The 27790-nt window shown below is 52.6% G+C and overlaps 2 protein-coding genes across 13 annotated transcripts in view; one reads left to right on the top strand and one right to left on the bottom strand.

Moving 5' to 3' along the window:
- TBC1D2 (TBC1 domain family member 2) overlaps nt 1–17871 on the bottom strand; it is a 42983-nt gene extending 25112 nt beyond the window's left edge. Inside the window, exons 1-3 of one of the 6 annotated variants that reach the window (XM_030566973.1) lie at nt 17769–17835; nt 4113–4287; nt 382–802 (exon numbers count right to left, since the gene is read on the bottom strand). In XM_030566973.1, the coding sequence (XP_030422833.1) occupies nt 382–777 (396 nt within the window). In that variant the 5' untranslated portion in view covers nt 778–802; nt 4113–4287; nt 17769–17835. Of the gene's footprint in view, nt 1–381; nt 803–1551; nt 1731–4112; nt 4288–17768 lie in introns of those variants that run through there. The other 5 variants (XM_030566972.1, XM_030566975.1, XM_030566974.1 and 2 more) reach the window with 5 other exon arrangements.
- A 211-nt stretch (nt 17872–18082) lies between these two features.
- Nucleotides 18083–27790, top strand: part of ELP1 (elongator complex protein 1) — a 149121-nt gene continuing 139413 nt past the window's right edge. For 2 of the 7 annotated variants that reach the window (XM_030566040.1, XM_030566036.1), the window contains exons 1-3: nt 18680–19099; nt 19233–19401; nt 23064–23216. In XM_030566040.1, the coding sequence (XP_030421900.1) occupies nt 19252–19401; nt 23064–23216 (303 nt within the window). In that variant the 5' untranslated portion in view covers nt 18680–19099; nt 19233–19251. Of the gene's footprint in view, nt 18163–18507; nt 18593–18677; nt 19100–19232; nt 19402–23063; nt 23217–27790 lie in introns of those variants that run through there. The other 5 variants (XM_030566038.1, XM_030566037.1, XM_030566039.1 and 2 more) reach the window with 5 other exon arrangements.

Here is a 27790-nt window from a genome sequence, read left to right as displayed (position 1 = left end):
CTCCCACCCAAATCACCCCAGTGAGCTTCCAAGTTCACCCAGCACCCGTCCCCAAGCCAGGAAAGCTCAGCATTGTATCAGAACGGTTACATCCTGGAGCTCAACTGCTCCTGACTTAACTTGCCTTTTAAACTCCATGTCTGATTCTGCTCCCATTGAAGCCAGTGGAGTTATCCTGGTTTTACAACAGCATTAATCAGTGAGAGAATCAGGCCCAAAAGGTGAAGGCCTGCATGCTGTCATGGTAGTGCTTAAACCTTGCGATTGAACTTTTACCTGGACCATTTTAATGCTGGCCCATTCATACTGACAGCTGCAATACTAGCTCCTACATTTCACAATAGCCAGCAGCAGCAGTTGCCTAGAAGACATTGTGCTCACCTTAAGGATAAACACTCTGCTTGGAGTTCTGATTTCAAAAACCCCTTCATCTGCTTCCACCTTGCAATCAAAACCAGCGCTGGAGAGATCAATGCTCCCCAAAGGGTTAACATCTTGAGCTGTCCTGCAGTACAGCAAGTGACATTTATTTTCATCATAAAAGAACCAACGAGACTTCCAGGCCTTGATTGGCCCCTTGACCCCAAGTTTATTTAAATAGCCACAGAGTTTTTTCCTGGGTTCTTCTCTGCTGGGATTGAGCTGTGCATTTCCCAAGTTCCTATGAGGCGACGACACAGCTCCCTCTTTCGCTGAGCCTGTATTACCGCTGTTATCATCTGAATTTGACTCAACTGGCTTGCCTGGAATCTCTCCACTTTCAGGTCTCTTTTCCATCTCTTCCAGGGAAGATCTCCTAACCCTGGAATTAGAATTGCAACAGGAAATTTACTAGGTAAAGTATAATGGCAACTCATAAATACTGTTGAGAATTCATTTGTAATGGCCCAATATGTTCAAAACAGAGTGTTAAAGTTTGGCTCCTACGTCCATACGCCTAAAGTAGCATAAGAACGGGCATACTGGGTCATACCCAAAGTCCATCTAGCCCAGTATCCTGTCTTCCAACAATGGCCAATGCCAGGTGCTTCAGAGGGAATGAACAGAACAGGTAATTATCAAGTGACCCATTCCCTGTTGCCCATTCCCAGCTTCTGGCAAAACCAAGGATAGGGACACCGTTTCTGTCCATCCTGGCTAACAGCCACTGATAGACCTATCCTCCATGAATTTATCTTGTTATTTTTTTAACCTTGTTATAGTCTTGGTGTTCACAACATCCTTTGGCAAATGGTTCCACAGGTTGACTGTGCTGTGTGAAGAAATACTTCTTTTTGTTTGGTTTAAACCTGCTGCCTATTAATTTCATTGGGTGACCCCTGGGTCTTGTGTTAGGAGGAGGAGTAAATAACACTTCCTTATTTGCTTTCTGCACACCAGTCATGATTTTATAGAGGTCGATCACATCCCCCCTTAGTCGTCTCTTTCCAAAGCTAAAAAGTCCCCATCTTATTAATCTCTCCTCACATGGAAGCTGTTCCGTGCTCCTAATCATTTGTCTGACTTCCAAAGGTGCTGACCTTAACCTGACTTCCCTGACATAGCTCTCACCTTCCCCATGCCTTTCCTCTAGCATCCATTCATCTTGCCATTCCCTTTTCCATTCTGAAGTCAGAGTGGGCTGACAGGAGAGAAGTGACATCACGACACTGTGCGCTTTAGAAGTGAACATGCTAGACATAGTATCTTGGCAAGTCAAAGCAGAAATGTGGCAGATGTGGCAATTTCCTGTCATATTCTTGACAAACCTTACTAGGTTCAGTTTAAGAATCTCTGACAGTGTGAATTGCCTAAAGGCCAACAACAGGGTTCATTGTTGTATAACAGCAATTCCTAACAGGCCTGACAAACTCACTACATCTAGCACACCACTTTTGCGAAAACAAAAGCAAGTACTGTAAAAGGGAGAAGCACCAAGTAAAATCTCTCTACAGAGTATGCAGCTAAACACCAAGAACTGGTCAGAGACACAGCTAGTAGATCTGCTGTATTCTCAGGAACAGAAAGGGAATTATGGTTCAGGTTTGCAGGGAACATCCAGCCCACTGGAAGACAGTCCAGCAGGCAGGGGAAATTGTGAAGCCAATTCCATGGAAGGAGGCTGACAAAAGCAGTAATCATGTTCCATCCAGCCCAATTGCATCACTGCAGGTGGGACAGTCAACAGGTGGACTGTGACCCTAAAAATTCCCCAATGCCAACCATCAAAGGGTTCACTGTTGTATTACAGCAACTCCTAACAGGCCTGACAAACTCACTACATCTAGAACACCACTTCTGTGGAATTTATCCATAAATGAGGTCAAGTAGAGGTCTCTAAAAAAGCTTATATCATACTGCTCCTCAAATCATTGTGAGATGCATATACAAATTACATTTAAGGCCTTGGTATATATACTGAAAATGTTTTAAAATTAGTCTCCAACCAAAGAGAAAAACAGGTTTTGTCCAGACAGGAAGTAAGATATGTATCTCTCCAAATGTAAACTAAGCATTGTAAGCCAACCCAATGGAAGCCTGATTTACACACTGAGTCACCAGGAATTAGCTATAGGAGTAGCTTAGGTACAAGCGATCGTGACTTGATTACATTTATAATGTGCAAGCAGAATAAAATCCAGATCACTAATATATATAGTTGGTGCTTTAATAGGGCCTATTTCACAAAACTAAAAACAATTATGAACCAAAGCAGGTGGGAGGAAGAATTTAAACAGAAAAATGTGAATGACAATTGGTAACTATTTAAGAATACCTTCCTAGATGCTCAAAAAGCCAAAACTGAGGAAAGAGACCATAAAACCAACCTGCATTAGAGGGGAAGTTAATGCACAAGGCAGCTATATATATGAAAGGAACAGTAGAAAATTCATAAAAGAAGCAAAGGGACACAAGGAGAAATCTATGGCCAGCAAAGTTAACGGCAATAAGGAGTTTTTCTAAATATACTAGGAACAGAAAGAATTCTGACAATGGTATTGGTCCATTAGTATACGGAAATGGTAGAATTAACAATAATCATACTGAAAACGCAGAAGCATTCAATAACTATTTCTGTTCTGTGTTTGGAGAAAAGCAGATGATATAGTCTCATCAAATGGTGATAACGCTCTTTCCATTCCACCAGTATCTTGGGAGGAGGTTAAACAGAAGCCATTTAAGTTAGGCATTTTTAAATTAGAATGTTTTAAGAAGAGCTGGCTGACAAGCTTGCTGGACCATTAAAGTTAATTTTCAATGAGTCTTGGAGCATTGGGGAAGTTCCAGAAGACCGGAAGCTAATGTTCTGTCAAATTTTTAAAAAGGGTAAATGTGATGACCTGGATAATTAGAGGCCTGTCAGCCTGACATTGATCCTGGGCAAGATAACGGAGTGGCTGATATGGAACATCATTAATAAAGAATTAAAGGAGGGTAATTTAGTTAATGGAAATCAACATGGATTTATGGAAAACAGATCATACCAAACTAACTTGATATCTTATTTTTATGAAATTACAAGTTGCATTGATAAAGGTAATAGTACTGAAGTAATAAAGACTTCTATATGATTAAAAACCAGAATATAAAATTAACAGGCTACGCATTAAATGGATTAAAATTTATTAATAGATAGATCTCAAAATGTAACTGTAAATGGGGAATCATTACCAAGTGGGTGTGCTTCAAATGGGGACCAGCAGGGATTGGTTGTTGGCCCTACACTGTTTTACATTTTTATCAATGAACTTGATTTAAGAAAGCATACAATCATCACTGATAAAGTTAGCAGATGTCACAAAAATTGGGGGAATGGTAAATAATGAGGAGGACAGGTTACTGATTCACAATGATCTACATTTCTTGGTAAACTGGGTGCAGGCAAACAATATGCATTTTAATATGGCTAAATGTCAATGTATATGTATACATCTAGGAACAAAGAATGCAGGTCATACTTACAGGATGGGGGACTCTATCCTGGGAAGCAGTGACTCTGGAAAAGATTTGGGGGTCATGGTGGATAACCAGCTGAACATGAGTTCCTAGTGGGACCTTGAGCAAAAGGGATAATGTGATCCTGGGATGCATAAACAGGGGAATCTCAAGTAAGAGAATAGAGATTATTTTACCTCTGTATTTGGCACTGGTTCAACCATTGCTCCAATACTGTGTCCACTCTGGTGCTCACAATTCAAGAAGGATGTTGATAAATTGGGAGAGGTTCAGAGCAGAGCCATGAGAACGATTAAAGGATTAGAAGACATGCTATCTAGTGAGAGACACAAAGAGCTCCAGCTATTTAGCCTAAAAAAGAGAAGGTTAAGAGTAACTTGATTACAGTCCATCAGTATCTAAATGGAAAACAAATATTTAATAAGGGGCTCTTCAATCTAGCAGAGAAAGGTGTATGATGACAATAGATTGAACCTGAAGCTAGATAAATTCAGAGAGAAATAAGGGTGTACCTTTTCAATGGTGAGAGGGATCCACCTGTGACAGATGGCAATATCCTGGGCATATTTTAGGAGCGCCATTGTATTAAAAATGCAAGTGCCTATTGTGACGATGTACCCCATAATGCTTTATGGGAATATGACGTAACTGGAATATATTTTGTGCTGCCTGTGCCATGTAACATATCTCTGTAAAGGTTATGGTCTACTATATCTATTCACCCTATTTGTACACATATATCATTTTGTACTTGAGGTTAAGAATATTGGCTGTAAACTTGCTTGATTTCTAAGTAAGTTTTGTGAAGCATTTGGTCAGTTTCTTGAGGAAGGAATTTGCAAGGTTAAGTACCCGATCAGGAAGCACATGGGGGACAAATGCATCTTGGAATGCTCTAGTCCACATCAGAAGTCTTCCTGGAGACATGCAAGATACCATGTGGACAATGGCTTCTGCCTGTAAAGACTGAGTCATGCATGGACATGACTTGCCCAGGTGACTCCAGAACTCCATCTTGGAGCTGGACTGTGCATAGGAGAGAGGAGGGGGTCTCCACCCACAAGAGAAAGTCTATTTAATCCCCTGGGAGACCCCTCCGTTTTGTCTTCAGCTGGCTAAAGAGGGAGCCTCTCCACCCCCCAGGATACTTGGAAGAAACTGGAACAAAGGGGTGTGAGTGATTGCAGGACCCAGGCTAAAAGGAGATTAGCCTGTAACAGGGAGCATTCTGGAACCGGTGAGGATCTTACCTGTATTCAGTTTGATTAGACACAGATTTGCGCATTTTATTTTATTTTGCTTGGTGACTTACTTTTTTCTGTCTGTTACTACTTGGAACCACTTAAATCCTACTTTCTGTATTTAATAAAATCACTTTTTACTTATTAATCGACTCAGAGTACGTATTAATACCTGGGGGAGCAAACAACTGTGCATATCTCTCTATCACTGTTATAGAGGGCGAACAATTTATGAGTTTACCCTGCATAAGCTTTATACAGGGTAAAATGGATTTATTTGGGTTCAGACTCCATTGGGAGTTGGGCATCTGAGTGCTAAAGACAAGAACACTTCTGTGAGCTGCTTTCAGGTAAACCTGGAGTTTTGGGGCAAGTAATTCAGACCCTAGGTCTGTGTTGGAGCAGATGGGAGCATCTGGCTCAGCAAGACAGGGTGCTGGGGTCCTGAGCTGGCAGGGAAAGCAGGGGGAGTAGTAGTCTTGGCACATCAGGTGGCAGCTCCCAAGGGGGTTTCTGTGATCCATCCCATCACACCTATGTAATACTGTAGGATTTTTCTGGAATTTCTTTAGCGGGAAGACAGAATTACAGCAATACTGGGGCAAAGGGAATTGCAAATGCCCACCTAAGGACTCAGCTTTTCAAGGTTTGCCCTGCAGGGGGATCTTTTGTCTGCTGATCCCTTGTTACCTGAGGACAGCTCGGAGTGCATTCTCCAGGGACAAAACAGGCAGAGAAAGGACTTGTGAATAAATAGCCTGAGTTTAAGCTGACTCAGGGCCTTCTGTCTGATTCAGCAAACAGACTGGCCCTCTGGTTCTTATAACTGGGCAGCTACACTGTGATCGGTCTCTGAAGAGAACATCAGCAGGCCTTCTCGGGCAAGCTGTGTTTTGCTGGCAATGACTGAGGGCTGGTCTACACTAGGGGAGGGGATCGATCTAAGACACGCAGCTGAAGTCGAAGTATCTTAGATCGAGTTACCTCCCATCCTCACGGTGCAGGATCAATGTCCGCAGATCCCCATTGACTCCACTACCACCACTTGCTCCAGTGGAGTTGCGGAGTCGACAGGAGCGTGTTTGGGGATCGATATATCGTGTCTAGATGAGACACAATATATCGATCTTGAGAAATCGATTGCTACCCGCCGGTACGGCCGGTAGTGAAGATGTACCCTAAGTGTGGGCAAGGAACTGTGCAGCCTGGAAATACCTTGGTCAGGTGGGAGAGAGACAGGTGTCTCGTCACCTAAGAGACACTGGCTGGGGAGCCAGAAGCCTAGGAGTGGATGCCCTTGCTGGATCACTGAGGGGAAAAGCCAGGTGTGGTTGCCATGAACTGGGATACAATCTACTGTTGAATATTCCATTTGCCGACATGAACATGTAGATTTCACGAAGGCAGGTGCTGTATGGAATTTCACATCATCAGTAAATGTTAGCTCCTGGACTACTTTTTCCTCTGTAACAAAGTCACACAGGCAGGTCTAGCACATTCTAGTGAGTAGGGAGCCACACTCAGATCCGCTGACACCAAATGGTACCGCATGCCACAAGTGGTGACTTTGATAGAACCGCTTGTGGAGCAAGGTGCTATTCAGTATGAGCAAGTGGATTGGAATCTGCTCTTACATTATAGGCAATTTTCTCTCTTTGCCCAGTGTCCATGGAGCTTCAAGTCTATCGGGTCCATCAGCAGGCTCCATTCATTCAGTTCTCACCTTTATGCTGTCACTCCATTTCCCACATTAGGGGTGTAACACTGGCAGACCAGACCCACTGCTGCCCAGGCTGCAGGCATTAGACAAAGCATTGACGCACTTATAATTGGAAACCCCAGATCAGTTCATCAGAATGTTACTATTGCTCAGAAAAGGTATTAGTCTCATAAGAATATATTTAGCGTTTAGACTCTATGAAATGCTTGTAAATTGCTGCATGCATTAATCTCATTTACAATGTCTGTATTCCATGCTATAAGGAAATATGGAAATTTTACTTTATAACTTTGAAAATGTTTGCTCTGAATTTGTAAGCTCAGGCATGGGAACCACACATCCCCCTGCCCATCCAAACGGATTATCAAAATCAGATGTGCCATCAAGGAACATCACAATGCAAAGGGCTGGTTAATGGCACTATCTCATCTGGGCAATGCTACATGCAAGAAAGCTCATCCTGTGGGCTTAGAGGCCAAGTGAAGGAAATAAAACAAAGCTACAGGGCAGTGTGACACTGCACCCCATATTTTTCACAGTGGTATTATTATGATATGGTTAAGATATAAGCATAATGTATTTTATGTAAGATAAGTCATGTGAGGTGTCATTGGAAAGGTTATGATTTACTGAATATGATTACCCTATTTGTATGCATGTATCATTTTTATATCTGAAGTTAGGAAGATTGACTATATATCTGTATTACAAATGTGTTTACACCTGGGGAATGCCCACTAGGCAAAAGGCACTCAGTCTAGATGGCTGTCTGAGAAGGATCCATTCAGGCTGAAGAGCCATTAGGGGGAAACAATAGGCCTTAGAAGCAGCTTATTTCCCACCTTGGGCCTTCCTGAGGACGCTGCAGACAGCCTCCGACTCATGGCTGCTGTGACACTACACTAGGTCACCTGGTGCTGGACGCCATCTTGGGATACCAGTGTTTTTCCACTGACTGGGTAGGAACCAAGCTTTGAAACAAAGGGTTCCAGCCATATGCAAAAGCTATTTAAGGCAGGGGAGTGACATCATCGTGGTTCTTCTCTCACTCCCCGCTCAAAAAGACTCCTGAAAACACCTGAGGAACAAAGATTGAACTGGAGGAAGTGCTGGACCCATGCTAGAGGGATTTTTAGCCTGTGAATGGAACACCTGGGGATTCCAAGCTGTGAGCTAGTGCAGCTTGTCCCTTAAGAATCCGCAGCCTGCTTGCATCATCATTTAGGGTGAGAATTTGCTATTCATACCCAATCTATGTAGTATATTAAACTTAGTTGACGGTTTTGTTTATTTGCTAGGTAATCTGCTTTGATCTGTTTGCTATCCCTTATAATCACTTAAAATCTGTCTTTTGTAGTTAATAAACTTGTTTTTGCTTTGTCTAAAACCAGTGTGTGGGAGTCCTAACTTGGGGCAGAAAGCCATTGTATATTCTTTTCCACATTGAGGGGGTGAATTTCATGAGCTTATGCTGTACAGTTCCCTGTGCAGCCCAAAATGGTATAATGTTGGGTTTGCACTCCAGAGGGGAGTGTGTGCCTGAGTAGCTGGGAAGTTCCTCAGCTGGAGACTTCTCAGGCAGAGCTGACTACAGTGTCTGCATGTAACTGCAGCTGGGCGTGTCCCTATCTGTATGTGTGCTGGTGAAAGTGCAGGCTGGACGCAGCAGTGCAGTGTAAAGGGAGCCCAGGCTGGTGGGTCAAGGAGGCTCAGTGGTACCCCAGTTCCAGGTGGCACCCTTGGGGGGAACCCGTCAGAGACATTTTTTCATCTTTTTGACTGTTTGAACTCTAAAGTGCCAGAGACTCTAAACTGAAGCCCGAGATTCCCAGGGACTGCTTCTGGGTCTGCCTGCAGAGTTTGAATTGACAGATCACCACAACTCTATCACTTTTAGGATTTACATGGTAACTTGTTTGTGTGTATGTGTTTGTTTGCTTTAACCTGTAAACAGCTCTCATTTCTTTTTTCTAGTTAATAAACCTTTAGATAGTTTATTACATGATTGGCTACAAAGGTTGTCTTTGTTGTCAGATCTAGGCTACCACTTGATCTAGGGTAAGCGACTGGTCTCTTGGGACTGGAAGCAACCTGGATGTGGAGTGATTTTTGGTGTAAGTGACCATTTATCACTAAGTCCAGTTTGTCTAAGTGGCCAGATAGACTAAGGGGACTGTCTTTGATTCCACAGTAAGACTATTACAGTGATCCGGGAGTTCACATTTGTTATTGGCTTGGAGAAATCTAATGATAAAACACATCACCAGTTTGGGCTGTCTGCACGGTTTTTGACAGTCTGCCCTCAGGCAGGCACTCACTGTCGTAAGCCACTCCAGACAGCGTGACAATGGGTGTAGTCGTAGCAGGATTCACATGCCACAGGTCAACTGGGTTTATAGATCATGACCCCAGTGCTGTCAAAAGTGTAATGTAATACCGAGAGTTTTTACAGATTAGTCACAATGAGTGACTCACAGTCATAGGAAGGTCTTCACAAAAAGACCTTGAAAAATTACACAGAAATAGGAGAACAGCCTATAAAAAGAGAGCCTCAGATCAGGAACTGAGCGCTTTGCTGATAGACTTTGACCAAGGAGCAGGGTTTGAGCATTCCCTTACACGCCAGATGCCAGAGAGACCGCTGCAGCAGAACTGTTCGGCTGAAGCTCCTGGAAGCCCAGAAAGAACGTGAGCACCAGATGGTGGAACTCCGAGGCAGGGAGAAGAAAGAAACTAACGAGGCCGAGGAGAGAGCCTACCAAAGATGCAAAGCCTCTCACTGAAATCAAGGAGGAAGATCATCGGAGACACCTAGAGCAACCAGAAGACGAGGAAAAAGCACATCAAAAACAGATGGAAGCTCACACACTGCATCTCGAAGTCCTGCAGCACAAAAGCAGTAGGCTCAATCTCTGAGTACATCCCCTCCCAACAACAGGGAGTGGGAGAAAGCCTGCCCAATTTACCCAGAGACTGACTGCCCTGAGGAGTTCCTGTCGACCTTTGAGAGACTGTGTGGGATCCATAAGAATTCAGAGGCTAAGTGGACGCCTATCCTCTTAACCAGATTAACGGGGAAAGCAAGACAAGTTTTAAATGAAGGAGGGTGATGCCACAGTGTATAAGGGTAGTGATCGATGTATCGGGGACTGATTTACCGCATCTAGTGTAGACACGATATATTGATCACCGATCGCTCTGCCATGGACTCCGGAACTCCACCAGAGCGAGAGGCAGAAGTGGAGTCGATGGGGGAGTGGCGGCCATCGATCCCGCGCCGCAAGGACGTGAAGTGATTCTAAGTTGATCTAAGATACATCGACTTCAGCTACGCTATTCTCGTAGCTGAAGTTGCTTATCTTAGAACGATCTCTCCCCCATCCCCCAGTGTAGACCAGGCCTGAGATTTAAAGAAAATGTATTGAAAAAGTTTACGATCACTCCTGAGTCCAATCGATTACAGTAAAATCTTAAAATGTTTGACAATATCATCCACGTGGAATAGGTGCGTAAGATGTGTAATTATATGAAAAAATGGGTTGAACTGCTGCTAGCCATGAGGCTTCTCTAGCTGTGAGCAAGCTAAAGGACACTGCTCAAATACCATGGTTTTGCCATGTATCTTTAACCTGGGAGTTGCCAATATAAGTTTTAAGTCTGATTCAGAAAGAAAAACTGAAGAAAGGCCAGGAAGACACACATCTCACCCTGATTGTTTGGGCAGGGCAGACACACACCTCGCCCCGACTGTATTTTATACCACATTCACTTTTATAGGAGGAAGTTCCTGTTACACTGACACCAGGTAACCCTCACATTGGAATTTACCTCAGAAGCTGCAGGAGAGCCATGGAACATGGAGCCTAACTCTATATTTCTATGTAAAATGCAGGAAAAGGTAGATGTGGCAAGAGGAAAACGCTGGATTAGGGCAAGGACCAAAGTGGCTGTACCCACTACCTTAACCTTGCCTGTGTCAGAGAGGGAGCTCCTCCTGCCTTGGCCAAATGCCCACCATACGCAGGTATTTAACATGTGGACTTGGAACCAGAGGTGAAAGTAAGCCAGTACAGTCCAGTATGGCATACTGGCAAGAGCCAGTACGCCGTGCTGGACCACATCGACCCAGGCTGGGGCTGGGATTGAAAGGGCTCAGAGCCCCCCGTGGCTGCAGGCAGCCCAGAGCCCTTTCAGTCCCGGCCACGGCTCCGGCAGCAGGGCTGGGGCTGGGATTTAAAGGGCTCAGCGCTCCCCGCGGCTGCGGGCAGCCCAGAGCTCTTTGAATCCTGGCCACGGCTCTGGAGGCCGGGCTGGGGCCAGGATTTAAAGGTTCCGAGCTTGCCTCAGCGGCAGGAGCTCTGGGCCCTTTAATTTGCCCCGAGGGGCTCCCAGCCACCTCTGCATCTGAGAGCCCCTGGTTGATTTAAAGGCTCCGGATCTCCTAGCCACAGCTGGTTCCCCAGGGCCTTTAAATCTTGAGAGGCCACGCCTCTTCTGGATGAGGCCACACACCCCTCAGGACTCCAGCAGTGCCAGTAAGTCCTGTAAGTTACTTTCACCCCTGCTTGGAACACTGACAACACTGTAAGGCCTGCCGAATAGTGACTGAAAAAATCAAACCCAGGCCGCAATCACCCAGGGGCACCATTCAGCCCACCCATTACCAGGGATAAACAACTGGAGGCTGAGAAAACTAGAAATCCTCCTGGCTGCAGGAGCCAAGTCTGCCTGTCACTGAAGGGCCAGAGGGAATTTACCTCCCCCTTGGACTGGTTATTCCACAACTGTCCACTATGGGGTCTCTGGCATCTTCCTTGAAGCAGCTGGCGCTGGCCACTGCAAAGCTATAGCTACACTACACACCACATTCAGCAGCATGTTGTTTACGTGTACCTATACATTGCAGTGAAAAGCAGGTTGTGTCCACACTACAGTGTCTAGCTTCACATATCAACGAAAGGCTCTGGTGGGGGACAGACAATGGGGAGAAACTTCAGCAGCTCCCCACTGTCAGCGCATTTTCCCACTGTCTCCTCATTGCCAGAGCCTCTCCCTGCGGCAGGGCAGGGCACGGCTCCAGCAGGATGGAGCCTTTCTCCATGGCCAGAGCCCTTCTCAGCTGCAGGAAAGACATGGGCAGCAGGACACTGCACTGCTAGAAATAGCAGTATAGATAGGGAGGTATGGCTTGGGCGAGTAGAGAGCGTGCAGGGTATGCATAACCACACCCTTCTGGCATCTTTGCTTCCCTAAAACATGCCTCACCAGCTACACTGCTATTTATACCTGTGCTCTGGGTACGTGTGTATGTATGGGACAAGCCACCAAAGCAGCGGGTACTGTCAACGTAGCCCCAGAGACAGAGATCTGGGCTGAGCAGACCTGAGCTGACCCGGGGCAGTTCCAGGGTCCTGTGAGTGACAGATGAGAAGCTACATTGACAGTGGGGAAGGGGTCACTCAGCGGGGAACAGAGCATGCAGGGGTCAGCAGCAGCCCCTGGATGGCATCGAACTGACTCAGGACAAGTTCCTGGCAAGGCTGTACCCCGCCTGGGCTCAAGGACTCACAGTGGGAGCTGGGAAAGCCTTGGCGGAGTTGTGCCAATTGCAGAGATCAACTCTGGCTGTGGGGCACATCGGCCAGAGGAGGTCCACAGTCCAGGCCTGCTGCCCCCTCCGCCCTGTGGTGCGGTGTGTGTGGGAGGGTAACCCCAGGATACTCACTGCCCCATCTGCCCTGTGTGCCGGAGACACCGCACTGCCAGGGTGGGGGGTAACCCCAGGACGCCGCTGCCGCCCCCTGTGCCCCGTGGGACGGTGTGCATGGGGAGTAATCCCAGGAGATCGCAACTGCCCCCTGTGGCGGTGTGGGATAACCCCAGGACACTCATTGCCCCGTGTACTGGTGGCACTGCACTGCTGGGGTTGGGGGCAACCCCAGGACACCGCTGCCCCGTGTGCCGGAGGCAGCGCACTGCCGGGGTGGGGGGTAACCCCAGGACACCGCTGCCCTGTGTGCCCCGTAGGACGGTGGGGGGTAACCCCAGGACACACGTTACCCCGTGTGCCAGAGCCACTGCACTGCCGGCGGGGGGGGTAACCCCAGGACACCGCTGCCCCGTGGGCCAGTGGCACCACACTGCGGGGCGGGGGCGTAACCCCAGAAAACTCATTACCCCGTGTGCCGAAGGCATGGCACTGCCGGGTGGGGGGGGGACCCCAGGACAGCGCTGCCCCGTGTGCCAAGGCACCGCACTGCCGGGTGGGGGGGACCCCAGGACAGCGCTGCCCCATGTGCCAAGGCACCGCACTGCCAGGTGGGGGGGGACCCCAGGACAGCGCTGCCCCGTGTGTCAAGGCACCGCACTGCCGGGTGGGAGGGGACCCCAGGACACCGCTGCCCCGTGTGCCAAGGTACCGCACTGCCGGGTGGGGGGACACCCCAGGACACCGCTGCCCCGTGTGCCAAGGCACCGCACTGCCGGGTGGGGGGGGACCCCAGGACAGCGCTGCCCCGTGTGCCAAGGCACCGCACTGCCGGGTGGGGGGGGACCCCAGGACAGCGCTGCCCCGTGTGCCAAGGCACCGCACTGCCGGGTGGGGGGGGACCCCAGGACAGCGCTGCCCTGTGTTCCGGACGCACCGCACTGCCGGGTGGGGGGGGAACCCCAGGACAGCGCTGCCCCGTGTGCCAAGGCACCGCACTGCCGGCGGGGGGGACCCCAGGACAGCGCTGCCCCGTGTGCCAAGGCACCGCACTGCCGGGTGGGGGGGGACCCCAGGACACCGCTGCCCCATGTTCCGGACGCACCGCACTGCTGGGTGTGGGGGGACCGCAGGACACCGCTGCCCCGTGTGCCAAGGCACCGCACTGCCGGCGGGGGGGACCCCAGGACACCGCTGCCCCGTGTTCCGGACGCACCGCACTGCCGGCGGGGGGGACCCCAGGACAGCGCTGCCCCGTGTGCCAAGGCACCGCACTGCCGGGTGGGGGGGACCCAAGGACACCGCTGCCCTGTGTGCCAAGGCACCGCACTGCCGGGTGGGGGGGACCACAGGACAGCGCTGCCCCGTGTGCCAAGGCACCGCACTGCCGGGTGGGGGGGGACCCCAGGACACCGCTGCCCTGTGTGCCAAGGCACCGCACTGCCAGGTGGGGGGGGACCCAGGACACCACTGCCCCGTGTGCCAAGGCACCGCACTGCCGGGTGGGGGGGACCCCAGGACAGCGCTGCCCCGTGTGCCAAGGCACCGCACTGCCGGGTGGGGGGGGACCCCAGGACAGCGCTGCCCCGTGTGCCAAGGCACAGCACTGCCGGGTGGGGGGGGACCCCAGGACAGCGCTGCCCCGTGTGCCAAGGCACCGCACTGCCGGGTGGGGGGGGACCCCAGGACAGCGCTGCCCTGTGTTCCGGACGCACCGCACTGCCGGGTGGGGGGGGAACCCCAGGACAGCGCTGCCCCGTGTGCCAAGGCACCGCACTGCCGGCGGGGGGGACCCCAGGACAGCGCTGCCCCGTGTGCCAAGGCACCGCACTGCCGGGTGGGGGGGGACCCCAGGACACCGCTGCCCCATGTTCCGGACGCACCGCACTGCTGGGTGTGGGGGGACCGCAGGACACCGCTGCCCCGTGTGCCAAGGCACCGCACTGCCGGCGGGGGGGACCCCAGGACACCGCTGCCCCGTGTTCCGGACGCACCGCACTGCCAGCGGGGGGGACCCCAGGACAGCGCTGCCCCGTGTGCCAAGGCACCGCACTGCCGGGTGGGGGGGACCCAAGGACACCGCTGCCCTGTGTGCCAAGGCACCGCACTGCCGGGTGGGGGGGACCCCAGGACAGCGCTGCCCCGTGTGCCAAGGCACCGCACTGCCGGGTGGGGGGGGACCCCAGGACACCGCTGCCCTGTGTGCCAAGGCACCGCACTGCCAGGTGGGGGGGGACCCAGGACACCACTGCCCCGTGTGCCAAGGCACCGCACTGCCGGGTGGGGGGGACCCCAGGACAGCGCTGCCCCGTGTTCCGGACGCACCGCACTGCTGGGTGTGGGGGGACCCCAGGACAGCGCTGCCCCGTGTGCCAAGGCACCGCACTGCCGGGTGGGGGGGGGACCCAGGACACCGCTGCCCCGTGTGCCAAGGCACCGCACTGCCGGGGGGGGGGTAACCCCAGGACAGCGCTGCCCCGTGTGCCAAGGCACCGCACTGCCGGGTGGGGGGGGGACCCCAGGACAGCGCTGCCCTGTGTTCCGGACGCACCGCACTGCCGGGTGGGGGGGGAACCCCAGGACAGCGCTGCCCCGTGTGCCAAGGCACCGCACTGCCGGCGGGGGGGACCCCAGGACAGCGCTGCCCCGTGTGCCAAGGCACCGCACTGCCGGGTGGGGGGGGACCCCAGGACACCGCTGCCCCGTGTTCCGGACGCACCGCACTGCTGGGTGTGGGGGGACCGCAGGACACCGCTGCCCCGTGTGCCAAGGCACCGCACTGCCGGCGGGGGGGACCCCAGGACACCGCTGCCCCGTGTTCCGGACGCACCGCACTGCCGGCGGGGGGGACCCCAGGACAGCGCTGCCCCGTGTGCCAAGGCACCGCACTGCCGGGTGGGGGGGGACCCCAGGACACCGCTGCCCTGTGTGCCAAGGCACCGCACTGCCGGGTGGGGGGGGACCCAGGACACCACTGCCCCGTGTGCCAAGGCACCGCACTGCCGGGTGGGGGGGTAACCCCAGGACACCGCTGCCCTGTGTGCCAAGGCACCGCACTGCCGGGTGGGGGGGTAACCCCAGGACAGCGCTGCCCCGTGTTCCGGACGCACCGCACTGCTGGGTGTGGGGGGACCCCAGGACACCGCTGCCCCGTGTGCCAAGGCACCGCACTGCCGGGTGGGGGGGTAACCCCAGGACACCGCTGCCCTGTGTGCCAAGGCACCGCACTGCCGGGTGGGGGGGGACCCAGGACACCACTGCCCCGTGTGCCAAGGCACCGCACTGCCGGGTGGGGGGGTAACCCCAGGACACCGCTGCCCCGTGTGCCAAGGCACCGCACTGCCGGGTGGGGGGGACCCCAGGACAGCGCTGCCCCGTGTTCCGGACGCACCGCACTGCCGGGTGGGGGGGACCCCAGGACAGCGCTGCCCCGTGTGCCAAGGCACCGCACTGCCGGGTGGGGGGGGGACCCAGGACACCGCTGCCCTGTGTGCCAAGGCACCGCACTGCCGGGTGGGGGGGGGACCCAGGACACCGCTGCCCTGTGTGCCAAGGCACCGCACTGCCGGGTGGGGGGGACCCAGGACACCGCTGCCCCGTGTGCCAAGGCACCGCACTGCCGGGTGGGGGGGGGACCCAGGACACCGCTGCCCTGTGTGCCAAGGCACCGCACTGCCGGGTGGGGGGGACCCAGGACACCGCTGCCCCGTGTGCCAAGGCACCGCACTGCCGGGTGGGGGGGTAACCCCAGGACACCGCTGCCCTGTGTGCCAAGGCACCGCACTGCCGGGCGGTGGGGGGGGACCCCAGGACACTGCTGCCCCGTGTGCCAAGGCACTGCACTGCCGGGTGGGGGGGGGACCCCAGGACAGCGCTGCCCCGTGTGCCAAGGCACCGCACTGCCGGGTGGGGGAGACCCCAGGACAGCGCTACCCCGTGTGCCAAGGCACCGCACTGCCGGGTGGGGGGGTAACCCCAGGACACCGCTGCCCCGTGTGCCAAGGCACCGCACTGCCGGGTGGGGGGGACCCCAGGACAGCGCTGCCCCGTGTTCCGGACGCACCGCACTGCCGGGTGGGGGGGACCCCAGGACAGCGCTGCCCCGTGTGCCAAGGCACCGCACTGCCGGGTGGGGGGGGGACCCAGGACACCGCTGCCCTGTGTGCCAAGGCACCGCACTGCCGGGTGGGGGGGGGACCCAGGACACCGCTGCCCTGTGTGCCAAGGCACCGCACTGCCGGGTGGGGGGGACCCAGGACACCGCTGCCCCGTGTGCCAAGGCACCGCACTGCCGGGTGGGGGGGGGACCCAGGACACCGCTGCCCTGTGTGCCAAGGCACCGCACTGCCGGGTGGGGGGGACCCAGGACACCGCTGCCCCGTGTGCCAAGGCACCGCACTGCCGGGTGGGGGGGTAACCCCAGGACACCGCTGCCCTGTGTGCCAAGGCACCGCACTGCCGGGCGGTGGGGGGGGACCCCAGGACACTGCTGCCCCGTGTGCCAAGGCACTGCACTGCCGGGTGGGGGGGGGACCCCAGGACAGCGCTGCCCCGTGTGCCAAGGCACCGCACTGCCGGGTGGGGGAGACCCCAGGACAGCGCTACCCCGTGTGCCAAGGCACCGCACTGCCGGGTGGGGGGGGGGACCCCAGGACACCGCTGCCCCGTGTGCCAAGGCACCGCACTGCCGGGTGTGGGGGGGGGGGGAGCCCAGGACACCGCTGCCCCGTGTGCCAAGGCACCGCACTGCCGGGTGTGTGGGGGGGTAGCCCAGGACACCGCTGCCCCGTGTGCCAAGGCACCGCACTGCCGGGTGTGTGGGGGGGTAGCCCAGGACACCGCTGCCCCGTGTGCCAAGGCACCGCACTGCCGGCGGGGGGGACCCCAGGACAGCGCTGCCCCGTGTGCCAAGGCACCGCACTGCCGGGTGGGGCGGGGGGACCCAGGACAGCGCTGCCCCGTGTGCCAAGGCACCGCACTGCCGGGTGGGGGGGGGGACCCAGGACACCGCTGCCGCCCCCACGGCGAGCCTCCTGCCATGCTCGCGGCGCAGCGCCGGAGGGTTGCGGGGAGCCCAGGGCGGGCTGAGCCGCTCCCGCCGGGATCCGCACGCTCTGGGTGCGGCCCTGCGCCCCCTGTCCGCCCGGGCCCGCGCTGCCCTTACCCGGCTCGCAGCGCCCGGCCGGTCTCCCCGCCGCTTGCTGCGCACGGGCCGTGCCAGCCGGGGTGCAGCGCGTCCGCCTGCTCGGGGATTGGCCGGGAGCGGCGGGACCGACGGCAGCCGGCGGTGAGAGGCGGGGTGCGCACGGCCATGGACTGTGCGTCCGCAGCGCCCTCCGCCGGCCCGAGCGGCTCCTTCAGGCGGCACTGGCCGCTGGCTCTGGGCAGCTGAAGGCCGCAGCACCGGCACACGCAGACACTGCTCCGCCCTGCCCCCCCCCGCTGCAGCGGGCTGGGGCGGGAGAGGCGACACGTCCCGCCGGGGCTCGCCAGATCCAGCCACCCCGGCACGCGGGTTCCCCCCCCCCACGCTGGGCGGGAGAAGAACATTTTTGCCGGTATAACCGGGACTTAAATTCAGCCGGAGCCGTCCGGGGCGCAGCGCTGGGAAACGTTTCCAATCCCACAGGGCCAAAGCCCCCACCCTGCGCAGACCCAGCGCCTCCGCAGCGGGGAAGGCCGGATCCCCGAGCCCCGGCGGGATGTGGGGGGTGCCCGGGAAATCCGGCCTCGCTGGGTGGCAGGAGCAAGGTGCCGCAGCCCGAGCGCGGACCCAGCTGCTCGCGGGTGTGGCCGCACTGACAGCCAGGCCGTGGGTGCTTCCGGCCGGCAGCCCCGTCCCGGGACCGCAAAGTGGCAGTGGGACGGGGCCGCTTGCACCCGCGGAGCACGCGCCCCGCGCCAGGGTCTCTCCTGCGCATGCTCCTCCCGTGACTGGCGGTTTCAATACGGCCGCGCCCGTCTCCTGAGTCGTGGGGCAGGCGCGCGGTGAGGGGCGCCCCGGGCCCGGGCGGGGAGGAGGGAGGGTCTGGGCGGCGGCGGCTCGCGGCCCCGCGTGTGTCTGCCCGGGGTCTCTCTCCTTGTCCGGCCCGGGCCTCTCGCCGCTTGTTCCCAGGCAGAGTTTGAACCCGGGACGGGACGGGGGGGCTGTCACACCTCCCCGAGAGCCCCAGCGGCTCTGCCCCCCCCCCCCCCCCGTGGGGCTCCCCTGACGGGCGGGGCCCTCTAGTGACCCTGCCTTCCCCAGCGGCGCGGCCCTGCTCGGAGCGGCCGGGCTCCGTGCTACTCTCGGGACAGCGAGTGCCCACCTGAGACAAACAGGAAACGAACAAAACTCCTTCTCTCGGCTGTAATCTGGTCCCTTTTCAGGGTCCCGGCGAGCCCCTTTCTCGTGTCCGCCTCAGGGTGAATAGGAGTGGCTGCCTTGCCTTCCTGAGCCCATTCATCATTGTGTGAGCTTTCCTCAGTTTCCCCCCTGCTCACCTTCTCTGTGGAGTAAGTAGTCCCCATCCTTCCTCGGATGCTCTCTTTCCACTCAAGGCAGTCACATACCTCCTTTCTCAGGCTCAGTTTACAGCTCCCTTTATGCAGTTGTTTAATAACTCTTTGGGGGATTGTATTTCTCCAGTTCCTGTGTTGCTGATACAATGAGAAATTTGAAGTTACTGCACAGTCGAGAGCATGGGCCTGTCCAGGCTTTGGGGAGTCCTCAGTGTTTCTGCCTCCGTGCAGACCAAGGGACGCTGCTCATTGGTTCAGAATATGGGATCCTGGAGCTTGACCCAGCCATTCGAGGGGTAAGTTACTGGTGGAAGTTCCAAAGCTTTGTTTAGGGCTGTTTTCCTGATGCTAATTCTGGGTTCATGCTTGCAGGATGGTAAATGTTTTCATGCCCATTGACTTTACTGGTCATTCAGAGCACTCTGAGTGTTATGGGGTTGGACCTGGTGACAATATTTTGTGATCAATCTCTCTCACTCTCATGCACACGTGCACAGTAGGTTGGCTGTGCATAGTTGGAAATGCGTTTTACTGCCAATAGTTGTGTTGTGGTGTGGCTGCAGTGTCTTGTGTTCTATCCACCTATAAAGATCATATAATCTCTTTGGATTGTAAACTCCTTAGTTTCAGTCGTTGTCCCCACTGGGTTCTATATAGCAGTAAGCATGCTCTAGGCCCTTCACGTTCATTTTGTTTAGTGCCAGCATTATGTCTGCAGCACTGTAGGGTACACCTGCAAAAGTCTCTGCTCTGAAGAAAGCTTGCAGTCTGGAAGGCAGACAAATCTACATTTTAATTATTCTGGTCATGTCCTGGTAAAGTTACATGCCCTGTCCAATTCAGTTCTTTCTGCTACTGCATTCTGAAGGTGCTAAAACAGGAAAGCCAGAGAACTCTCACTGAATTAATAATGGAGGCCTTTAGATTGGTGTCTGGTGAAGTTCCCTTCTACTGTACAGGAATAATAGGAGTCAACCGAGCTGAATAGACATCAATGCAAAGCATGTTATGAGCCATTATTTTTAACTGTTTAACTGAGGTTCCTAAGCAAAGAACTGCCGTAGACATGAGCTTATCCATGAGTGAACTCTGTAGCCCTGTTCTGCAGTGCGCAGGAGCTCCTCAAAAGCTCCACTCTAACCCTGCACAGCTCAGTTGCTCCTCAGAAGGCTGGATCTTCATTAAAAAGGGGCTATACTAAGAGTCTGTAACGGGGGCCCAGAGAGACCAAGTACCTTGCCCACAGACACAGTGAGTCAGTGCAAGAGCTGAGGTCAGACCCAGAATTCTGACTGTAACCGTTAGACACGTTGTCTTGTAACTAGCGCACCAAGTTCTCTTGGCTTTTAAAGCACTCAGATGCCTAAGGGGTAAAGCATCTGAGGTGTGTTATCAGGTTCAGTCAGGCTTTATTTGGCTGCTGCTTCATTCTCGCCCGTTGTTTTCCGACACTCGTGCTCAGCTTCTTGGCTCTGCCACAGGCAGATATGCCTTCCCTCTCCCATTTTTTTCATAGCTTTCAAGGACAAGAGGAGCCTTAATTATATAAAGGGACATAGCTGAGTACTTAAATTCTGACACTGAATCTAGTTTGGGACCATTTCATTATGGAGGTGTGATGGAGTGTACTTGCCCTGCACTGGACAAGGAGGCATTACCCATGACTCTGGGCAGAGGAAGCCACACACCCCTTCACCCCTGCTGTCCATTTTCCAACTGGAGTATCAATATAAAAGGGAGCAGCCCAGCTCAGTCAGGGTGGACCACAGAGGAGAGAGGACGCACATTGCAGGCTCCTGCCCGAGAGCCCCAGATTGGGGAGGCCAGCCATGCTGAGACACTGGTGGATACTTGTCTACCTGCAGTCGCCTGAGAGACGTTGGAACTGTCGGGAACTTCACAGGCCTAAGACCTCAGACACCCATGGACCAAGTCACTGGAAGACTGAGTAGGAAGCAGCCCAGAGAGACTAGCTGTTGATCCGATTGTAGAACCGAGCAATAAGTCAGTGTGTTTCAGTCGGATCCCTACTGACCCAGTGATGAGTGCACTCGCCGCTGACAAGGGCCTGAGCTGGGACCTCATGGACTAGGGAGGCCTGGGTCCCCCTACCACTAGCCACCATCTCCAGCTATCAGGCCACACTGCCTGGCTAATGAGAACAGCCATATTAGCACTGGCCTGGCTAATGAGGACAGCCATATTGACTCTGTATCTGGCCCATGCAACCCTGTGAGGAAGGGCAGTTGTGTTGACTCTGGCCACTAGGCCACACAGCCTTCGAGTGAGGGCCACCATATTGATTCTGGTCACTAGGCTAAGGGTGGGCAGTTGGACTCAATTATGGGGCTATAACACCCGTTTCCCTGCTTCAAAGGGGGACGGAGGGGGGGCAGATTATCTCAGGTACAGGTCTCTCGCAACTTACGTGCATTTAACATGTGCGATTTCAACTTTATGCATAAGGCAGGAGTGCGGGCGGGGGGGGTGTCAAGATTTAAAGGTCCTGGGGCACCAGCTGTGGCTGGGAGTCCCGGGGCCTTTAAACCACACAGGGGGCTCCCAGCTGCAGAGGTGGCTGGTAGCCCCTGTGGCAAACTAAAGGGCCTGAGACTCCAGCCACCATGGAGCTCCTGGCTGTTTAAATGCCAGCCCCAGCCCGGCTGCCAAAGCTGCGGGCGGGATTTAAAGGGCTTCACCGGGTTCCCCACCGCGTGGTTTTACCCAGGGATGTGTTTGGCCAGTGTTTTGCAAAACTTGTACAAGCAATGTTGCGTGCTCTTCCTTCTGGCTGCAGCAGCCATGAACTCATAGGTAGGGTTTCAAAAGGTACAGAAGTTGCCTTCCAGATGAAGATGTAACCCGAATATGGTGTAAATTTCAGTTCCACTCAGAACACAAGGGAAGAGAAGTTTTTCTGTCTTCCTTCCTTACCAGCCCTCGCTTTGTGGCAGTGCTTCCTCTGGGTGGGTCTGGGCCCTGTTGTCTGTGGAATCTGTTAGTACTGCACAGATTTGTCTGGGAGGCACGCTGCAGAGCAGCATGAGGCACTTCTCTCCCTTGCCGAGTGCACTCTGTCTGCAGCAGTCCCAGAAGAATTCTCTTAGTTTGTGATGAGGAAAGACACGTCTATAGAATCTCCATACTGATTCTAGTGACACCGTCAACTTGAAATCTAGTGAATTACAAAAATTGAGTTGTCATTAAATATTCTCACCCTGCCCCCGACATGCACATGCATACCACTAGCCAGTGTGTATGGTTTTACAATCACAGCTTTGGGTTTTATAATTGCTTTTCTCTCCTCAGTTGCTGTGTGAAAGGGCCACACAGGTGGGGGAAACTGATGTATTTGTACAGGAAAAATAGTCAAACTGGCTCTAAAAAATGTGCTCTCCAGTGTACCTAGTAAAGAAGCTAAAGGAGAGAAGAGACAAATTTTCTCTAAACTTCTAGCTGTAGTATTCTGATGTGTAGTTTGTAAAACCAGCATATGAAAACATTTCAGTCGTGTATTTAAGGTGATGCTATCCCTCTACTGTCTACATGCTCCTTCAGAAATATTGGAGCAAATTCAGCAGGAACTTGCACCTTCTTATAGTCCCTTTGAGGTGGGGGGCATAGGGGCCATAAAATGATACTTAATGGGACACATTCTGTTAAGGAGCATTGCTATTTGTGAATTGATCTTTCACTTAAAAAATAATCAGTTTGAAAAGCAATGAAATATTTAATGTAACTGAGAATAAAGACAGGTATTTCCCTGTCTGATGTCTGAGTTGCCTGGCTCAGTGGTGGTGAGTTCCGTTATTCTTACTGCTCCATGTGAGGTAATATTTGTGCTGTATTTTTTGGAGATGTTGGGTGCCTAGAGTGTATAGATAGTTGCCCCCTCTGGATTCGCATAAATCTAAACAAAGTAATACATAGTCATTTTCTGATTGTTCTCTCTGTCTAGGTGATGAATGACATTTCCTTGACTGTGGATGGTTTTCTGCCAGAAGATGGAAGTGGCCACATTGTGGGCATTGAAGATCTGCCAGATCAGGAGTCTGTGTGTATTGCTACAGCAGCTGGAGATGTTATACTGTGCAACCTCAGCACAAAGCAGGTAAGCTGGAAGGTAAAAGGAGAAGTCATAGCCTGCCTCCATTCTTACCCATGCAGCCTTACTGACTTCTCTGGGGTTTCTTGGGTGTAACTGAGGGCAGAATGTATATAACTTGGAAGTGTTGGTCATCTGCTTAATTCCTGGACAATGAAAAGTAATGAAACATTGGGAACTATGCCCTCCCTCCACCCCACTTCAGTACCTGCACCGGAAGTCCTACTGAAATCAGTTAATTTGTTAACCTCAAAGCAAAATAGGTTCATAATTCAGCTTTGTTTTTAAATAACAAGATACTTACCAGTTAGTGCAGGACATCTTCAGAGAAAACTAATGTATATTAGAAACATGTTTCTGATGTATAGATCTCATTTAAAGAATAGAAGCTTTACATTCCATGATTAAAGGTCATGAAGCATAACTGCCAGGCAACATTAATGAGAAACCAGAACCATTTAGCCCAGGGAATAGTGTAGGGGACTGGGACTTCAGACTTTGTTTGGGGTGGAGCTCTAGTCCTTGCTCTGCTATGGATTTGTGTGCTATCTTGGGCAAGTTGCTTAAATTCACTAGGGTCCTATCTACAATGACGCTTCCTGAAGATCTGCTGTTGTACTCCAACTGGTGCAACTGCAAAGGAAGTAGCAGCGAAGGGGAGTTCTAGAGTAGGCAGGGCATGGTCCAGAGTTAGGTGACACCCTGGCAGCCAGTCTGTGCTGACACTTGGGGTATGTCTACACTACAAAATTAGGTAGATTTTTATAGAAGTTAATCTTTAGAAAAGCAGCAAAGAATCCTGTGGCACCTTATAGACTAACAGACGTTTTGGAGCATGAGCTTTCGTGGGTGAATACCCACTTCCTCAGATGCATGTAATGGAAATATCCAGGGGCAGGTATATATATGTGTGTGCTAGCAAGCAAGCTAGAGATAACGAGGTCAGTTCAATCAGGGAGGATGAGGCCCTGTTCTAGCAGTTGAGGTGTGAAAACCAAGAGAGGAGAAACTGGTTCTGTAATTGGCAAGCCATTCACAGTCTTTGTTCAATCCTGAGCTGATGGTGTCAAATTTGCAGATGAAATAGATTTTATACAGTCGATTGTGTATGTCCCCAGTAAGCGCATTAAGTCGGCAGAGTGTGTCCTCAGTACCGTGGCTAGCATCGACTCACAGAGCAGTGCACTGTGGGCAGCTATCCCACAGTTCCCGCAGTCTCTGTTGCCTACTGGAATTCTGAGTTAAGCTCTCAATGTCCCATGGGGCAAAAACATTGTCGCGGGTGGTTTTGGGTACACGTTGTAAGTCTCCCCTCCCTCCTGTTATGCTATACAAAACACACAGATTCTTTTCAGGGGGAAAAGGCACATACGCCGCATTTATAGAAAATACAACAGTTAGCATGGGCTTTTCAGTCAGTCACTCACTCACGCCAGTTGATGTTAATAGTTACCAGTCTGTTGTAGCTCGAGTCAATCTAATGGTCAGTTAGATTGAGCACGAGTGAGTAGCTGGGCTCTGTCCGTTGCGATCTGATGCTCCGAGGCTTTGCAGGACTGAACCAAGAGTTCCATGGCAAATCACCCCAGCTTTATAGTTGTAAATTCCCATTTGAGTCCATGCATTTTGCAATGTCATCCTGTCCTTAAGTGATGTTAATCTTGGGGTTTTGTGCTGTTATCATTTGATGGTTATTGGGCTTCCCATAATTTATCTCCTATTTGTTGTCTCGCCTTCGGGGGTGCCTGCCTCACCTCTCAGGTTGTCAATGCTGCTAATATGTTTAGCTTGGGATACAGTGGATGTTTTCTGATTGTCTCCTGGTCTTTCCAAGTCTCTCACTTTTTCTTGACCATCTGGACATTTGTGATGGCTTTCACACCTTATTTTTCATGATGCATGTATTCCTCATTCACACAAACAATCTCTTACAGAAACCTTCAAAGGTATACAGACAGCAGTATTTTATATTCAGCAGAATACATTGTAAATCAAACCTTGTTAAATCTTATAACTAAAACAATTCACACTGGGGCTTCAGGCCCTCAATGTTCCTCTAATCTCCTTAACATAGACGCAATACAAGATCCTGTAAAAGCAGCAAAGAGTCCTGTGCACCTTATAAACTAACAGACGTTTTGGAGCATGAGCTTTCGTGGGTGAATACCCACTTCGTCAGATGCATGTGTGGAAATATCCAGGGGCAGGTGTATATATGCAGGCAAGCTAGAGATAATGCGGTAGTTCAATCAGGGAGGATGAGGCCCTATTCTAGCAGTTGAGGTGTGAAAACCAAGGGAGGAGAAACTGGTTCTGTAATTGGCAAACCATTCACAGTCTTTGTTTAATCCTGAGCTGATGGTGTCAAATTTGCAGATGAACTGAAGCTCAGCAGTTTGTCTTTGAAGTCTGGTCCTGAAGTTTTTTTGCTGCAGGATGGTCACCTTAAGGTCTGCTATAGTGTGGCCAGGCAGGTTGAAGTGTTCTCCTACAGGTTTTTGTATATTGCCATTCCTAATATCTGATTTGTGTCCGTTTATCCTTTTCCGTAGCGACTGTCCAGTTTGGCCGATGTACATAGCAGAGGGGCATTGCTGGCATATGATGGCGTATATTACATTGGTGGACGAGCAGGTGAATGAACCGGTGATGGTGTGGCTGATCTGGTTAGGTCCTGTGATGGTGTCGCTGGTGTAGATATGCGGGCAGAGTTGGCATCGAGGTTTGTTGCATGGATTGGTTCCTGAGCTAGAGTTACTATGGTGCGGTGTGCAGTTACTGGTGAGAATATGTTTCAGGTTGGCAGGTTGCCTGTGGGCGAGGACTGGCCTGCCACCCAAGACCTGTGAAAGTGTGGGATCATTGTCCAGGATGGGTTGTAGGTCCCTGATGATGCGTTGGAGAGGTTTTAGCTGGGGACTGTATGTGATGGCCAGTGGAGTCCTGTTGGTTTCTTTCTTGGGTTTGTCTTGCAGTAGGAGGCTTCTGGGTACATGTCTGGCTCTGTTGATCTGTTTCCTTATTTCCTCTTGCGGGTATTGTAGTTTTGAGAATGCTTGGTGGAGATTTTGTAGGTGTTGGTCTCTGTCTGAGGGGTTAGAGCAGATGTGGTTGTACCTCAGTGCTTGGCTGTAGACAATGGATCGTGTGATGTGCCCGGGATGGAAGCTGGAGGCATGAAGGTAGGTATAGTGGTCGGTAGGTTTTCGGTATAGGGTGGTGGTAATGTGACCATCACTTATTTGCACCGTGGTGTCTAGGAAGTGGACCTCCCATGTAGATTGGTCCAGGCTTAGGTTGACGGTGGGGTAGAAGCTGTTGAAATCATGGTGGAATTTTTCCAGAGACTCCTTCCCATGGGTCCAGATGATGAAGATGTCATCAATGTAGCGTAGGTAGAGAAGGGGCGTGAGTGGACGAGAGCTGAGGAAGCGTTGTTCCAGGTCGGCCATAAAAATATTGGCATGTTGTGGGGCCATGCGAGTGCCCATAGCTGTGCCACTGACCTGGAGATATATATTGTCATCAAATTTGAAACAGTTGTGTGTGAGGATGAAGGCACAGAGCTCAGCAGCTAGTTGTGCTGTGGCATCATCAGGGATACTGTTCCTGACAGCTTGTATTCCATCTGTGTGTGGGATGTTCGTGCAGAGAGCCTCTACATCCATGGTGGCTAGGATGGTGTTTTCTGGAAGGTCACCAATGCATTGTAGTTTCCTCAGGAAATCAGTGGTGTCACGGAGCTAGCTGGGAGTGCTGGTGGCATAGGGTCTGAGTAGAGAGTCCACATATCCAGACAGTCCTTCAGTGAGAGTGCCAATGCCCGAGATGATGGGGCGTCCAGGATTTCCGGGTTTGTGGATCTTGGGTAGTAGATAGAATAACCCTGGTCAGCGCTCTAAGGGTATGTTGATTTGTTCCGGTGTTAGTGTAGGGAGTGTCCTGAACAGATGTTGCAGTTTCTTAGTGTATTCGTCAGTGGGATCTGAGGGAAGTGGCCTGTAGAATTTGGTGTTGGAGAGTTGTCTGGCAGCCTCCTTTTGGTAGTCAGACCTGTTCATGATGACAACAGCACCTCCTTTATCAGCCTCTTTGATGATAATGTCTGGGTGGTTTCTGAGGCTGTGGATGGCATTGCGTTCTGCACGACTTAGGTTAATGAGGCAAGCGGTGTTGTTTTTCCACAATTTCTGCCTGTGCACGTCAGCAGAAGCATTCAGTGTTGAGGTCCAGACTGTCATTTCAATCCTCAGGAGGAGTCCATGTGGAGTTCTTCTTCTTGTGCTGTTGGTGGGAGGGTACCTGTGTATCAGTGCGCTGTTCAGTGTTATCCTGAAAGTATTCTTTGAGTCGGAGACGGCAGAAGTAGGTTTCCAGATCGCCGCAGAACTGTATCATGTTGGTGGGGCTGGCAGGGCAGAAAGAGAGTCCCCGAGATAGGACAGACTTTTCTTCTGGGCTGAGTGTGTAGTTGGATAGATTGACAATATTGCTGGGTGGGTTGGGGGTACCACGGTTGTGGCCCCATGAGGCAGATAGGAGTTTAGACGGCTTACAGTCCTTTTTCCTTTGTAGAGAGG

Source organism: Gopherus evgoodei, chromosome 6, assembly GCF_007399415.2.
Source record: "Gopherus evgoodei ecotype Sinaloan lineage chromosome 6, rGopEvg1_v1.p, whole genome shotgun sequence".
NCBI lineage: Eukaryota > Metazoa > Chordata > Testudines > Testudinidae > Gopherus > Gopherus evgoodei.
The sequence above is the reverse complement of the archived record's forward strand: the minus strand, read 5'-3'. Positions and strand labels throughout refer to the sequence as shown.